General features: G+C 46.2%; 1 protein-coding gene across 1 annotated transcript; it reads left to right on the forward strand.

Moving 5' to 3' along the window:
- The first annotated feature begins 463 nt into the window (after positions 1-463).
- LOC112896727 lies at positions 464-2,874 on the forward strand. Its single transcript, XM_025964841.1, has 4 exons — positions 464-496; positions 665-1,978; positions 2,513-2,760; positions 2,844-2,874. The coding sequence occupies exons 1-4, from the start codon at positions 494-496 to the stop codon at positions 2,872-2,874; spliced, it is 1,596 nt and encodes a 531-aa protein (XP_025820626.1). The 5' UTR covers positions 464-493.
- The last annotated feature ends 1,047 nt before the right edge of the window (positions 2,875-3,921 follow it).

Below are 3,921 nucleotides of genomic sequence, written 5' to 3' on the forward strand. Positions count from 1 at the left end.
TCGCCGTCGCCGCCATTCTCCTCGCTCGGCAACGAGGCGACGCGGATCCAGCCCCTCCCAACCGCCATTCGCGACAGAGGTTACTGCTGCTTCAACCCCCAACGCCCTCTCTCTGCTCGGCCACCGAATGTGCTCTTCCTGTCAAGTTCGATTAGGGAGATATGCTACTTTGCTGTTGTTTAGAGTCAATGCACATAGAATTATTCTCCTGGAATTACCTGCATTAGTTGAGCATGCCTTAATAGTTCATTTTTATTTGATGGACTGTGGTTTTGATGGATGATTGTTGATGGCCACATTCAGTCAGCCATGGAATTGTTTGAAGCTTATTTACAGTGTACATTGTTTTTTGCTGTGATAATCATACTAAGTGATTGCTTTATTCTCTTGTTGCATGTACACATGGAACCCACAATTCATTGGATCTGAAGTTGGACAAGGAAGCAGTTGAAGGAACTTGCTTCATACATAAGCATTGCTCCACCCTGTCAAAATGGTTTGCACCTATCCCCAACCTCTATACTAAGTAAAATTTTACCTGTATGTCTATGCTGATTTTATTTAGGACTTGTACTGATTTCTAGTGTAATATTAGCTTTTTTGGTTTACAGTTTTAGTCTAGCTTATGTTGCTCTACTGACAACCTGACATATCATCTATGCAGTCTCCCACACCAACAAACTCCTGTAGTGACAGTAGTGCATCATCACAGCGCAACGACGGTGAACGTTCTTCACAGGCTCACTCAGCGCAGACTGCTGCGAGTAGTACTCGAACCCGCGGGTCAAGGACACAAACCAAATGGCCAGAAGACAAGTTGACTGCAACTGGACTTGATGAAAAATTTTGGCCTACCCCAGATGCTGCAAGGGAAAGATTTGTATTGGTCTGTGGCCTCATTGCTCGGGAGAGGGTGTCAATCAACAGGAAGCTTGAGGATCTGTCACCAGTTGAGAAGGAACAGCTATTCGAAGCATTGCTGGAAAAGCTAGAGTACCCAGCCAATCTGGAACCAACTGTTCGCAACAAGGCAATTAAGGCAGCTATGTCAGAGATTGCAACCTTGCAACGGCGGTTCAAGGCCCATTTAAGAAGAAATTATGTGAGGCAGGAGGAGTCTCCCTTTGAGAAGCATGGCTTTTTGAAGCCAGAAGACTGGGAGGTGTTTGTGCAGGAAACCAATTCTCCTTTTTTTCAGCGAGTGAGCCAGGAGATGAAAGATAAGAGAGCATTGCATAATAAGCCACACAAGACGGGAAGAAAAGGTTATCATGGTAAAAGGAAAGAGTGGGAGGAGGAGGATGCAAAGCTAGCTAGAGAAGGAAAAGAGAACCCTTGGGACCAATTTCCTGGACGTTCGAGGTCATATCTGCGGGCAAGGGCGGCGAAGAGGATGACCACTAGTGAAGGCACTAGTGAAGGAAGCGGGGACATAACATTCAGTAACCCTGCGGTGGTGGGGCTAGCAAATAAGGTGAAAGACCTTGCATCTAAGGCTAGTGATGGTTCTTTCACTGGGGTTAGGGAGAATGATATCCTCACCGCGGCACTTGAGAATCCAGAGCATCGAGGTCGGGTCCGAGGCGTGTCTAGTTCAGTTGGCTGGGGTAAAGGGTTTGGTGAAGAGTTTGCTGGAATGTACAGGAAGAAGAGGAAGAAGACGAAGGAGAGGTCTGATGCGGAGAAGGAAAAGATAGTTGGTGAAACAGCCATCAGAGTAATCAACATGCTAAGACAAGCAGGCGTGGTTATACCGGATGCTTTGTGTCCTACCCAACCAACACACACCGGTAGCAGCGAGCAAGAAGATGCGAGTGTTAGTGCGGAAGAAGATGTGCGTGGCAGCGGGGAAGACCATGGGCCATTCAACGAGAACGAAGCTGACAGTCGATCATCTATGCTGGACACAATAGATAAGCTGACAGAGCCAACCAAGTGCAGCCTTTTGGATGGCACCGGGCATAACTTGGAGCTCGCAGTAGCCACTGTCTATCCATATCAAGAGACTTGCCATTGTGTACCGGTGCAGGAAGGGTATGCAGTGGTGCAACCTACTTATGTGTGGTCCAATACGAGTCACTTCCGTCTGCCTGTGCCAGTAGGGGGGGATGAGATAACAACCTTAGGTGAGGCTCTCGGTACAAGGATCCAATGGTCAAAGCATAGGATCCTTATACCACCCAGGACGAGACAGCCCAACTCTGGAACCGCATCAGGTAGCAGGGGTACAGCATCAGATGCAGGTACTGCAGCTCAGCGTCCGCAAGAGAAGGCTCAGCCGCAGCAGCAGCAGATCTGCAAAAAAAAGGAGCAGCAGCAGCAGCAGCAGCAGCAGGAGAAGCAGCAGCAGCAGCAGCAATCTCCGCCTAAGCATCAGCCACAACCGGAGCCTCTACAACAGGAGGGAGAGCGCAGCCAATCTCAGCCTGAGCAGCAGTCACCACGGGAGGAGAAGGAGGCCAGGAAACCTCTGCCTAAAGATGAGCTTGTTAACGCTATTTGGACAACACAGAATCCAAAATACAAGCCTGGTGTGCCTATGTTGTCAGAAGCGGATTTAGATGCTGCTGGACCAAATTGTGCCAGGTTGCATGCTTACGTCATGGAAAACAGTAAGGATAAACTTGGCTTTCCAGCAAAGGTGCCTCAAGCCTACTTTGAAGGTGATGGTGATTTAATGTTAAACATTGCATTCGATGACGTGTACGACCTTATAACCCTAGGTGCTCTGGATGTTAGCTTCTTGAGGTTGTGGACATTGTAAGTCCCTTCAAAGCAAAAAAATATATTTCTTTAATTTTGACCACAAAGTTCATGCATGCTAACAATTGGATTATTTGTAGGAAAATGATGCAGAATGCAGCAGAGATGTAGTGCAGTGTTGCGTTTTTGGACCCACAGGTTTTCACCGCCACAGTGATTTCTCACCAGCCTAGCACTGTAACACAAGCAATTAAAAATGCTATGAAGAACGACTATGTGGTGGGTGCCTACAACACCGGTGGCCACTGGGTAACAGTGATCATCTCTATGAAGTACAAAGAGGTTTGGTATTTAGATTCTGCTAAACTATTTCCCGGTCGAAAGTTCACGGACGTCCGACATATTGTGAACTGGTCAGTATATTGTAGGTTTTGTTCACGAAATATCGATCTCTTACTGTTTCTAATCGGTATTGCTGATCATGCAGGGCCTTTGATGCGCGCATGGAAGAAATGATGAAAGCAAATAAGAAAAGGCCAAAAACCAAACCTAAACTCACGCACAGGATAGATGTTAAAGTAAGATTGAGGTTTTTTTATGGTGCCTTCCTACCTATTTGGTTACTGCATTAACTTGTCATATTGGTACCTTCTTGCAGTGCGCTCAACAGCCATCGGGGACCTTTTTATGTGGATTCTATGTGGCATTCAATATGCTAAAACTAGTCGGTGACATACCTATAATGAAAAAGGCTGCTGTAAGTATATACTGCTCAGCCTTGTCTCTGCTCATATTGTTCATTTGATTTTAGAAACTGATTTGTACTTGTATGAGCTCATAATGATTGTATTTTGCAGGATTTCAACGCTGCCCTAACAGTTTCTATAGAAGATCTAAAGCCGGTCCGGGAGATGCTGTGCGAGTTCATTCTTAAGGAGACCCTCGACCCAAAGGGCAACTTCTATAGTGCCTTCTAAATTTATGATGCACCGTGAGTTCATTGTTAGCCACACACTTGAAACTTGTTGCATTCAGGGCTTCAAACTTGTTGCATGTCTGATGAGGAATGATGTGATCTTGTGTATATTCATGATATCTACTTGCTTGTGTATATATGCGATGAGAATGTGTTTGTGATGTGTACTTGCTGGTGGCTGCCAAATCCTGGCTGGTTCCAGGATGCAGCCAGAAAAGAACTGGTTACTGTAGGGGTGGCCT

The sequence above is a fragment of the Panicum hallii genome, chromosome 1 (assembly GCF_002211085.1).
Source record: "Panicum hallii strain FIL2 chromosome 1, PHallii_v3.1, whole genome shotgun sequence".
In the NCBI taxonomy this organism is placed as follows: Eukaryota; Viridiplantae; Streptophyta; class Magnoliopsida; order Poales; family Poaceae; genus Panicum; species Panicum hallii.

What these genes read in the sequence shown, in the direction of transcription:
- LOC112896727 (XM_025964841.1), top strand. An exon ending in GGCATAACTTGGAGCTCGCA is followed by an intron (nt 1,979 to 2,512) that starts GTAGCCACTGTC and finishes TGGACAACACAG; the next exon opens with AATCCAAAATACAAGCCTGG. An exon ending in TTCTTGAGGTTGTGGACATT is followed by an intron (nt 2,761 to 2,843) that starts GTAAGTCCCTTC and finishes GATTATTTGTAG; the next exon opens with GAAAATGATGCAGAATGCAG.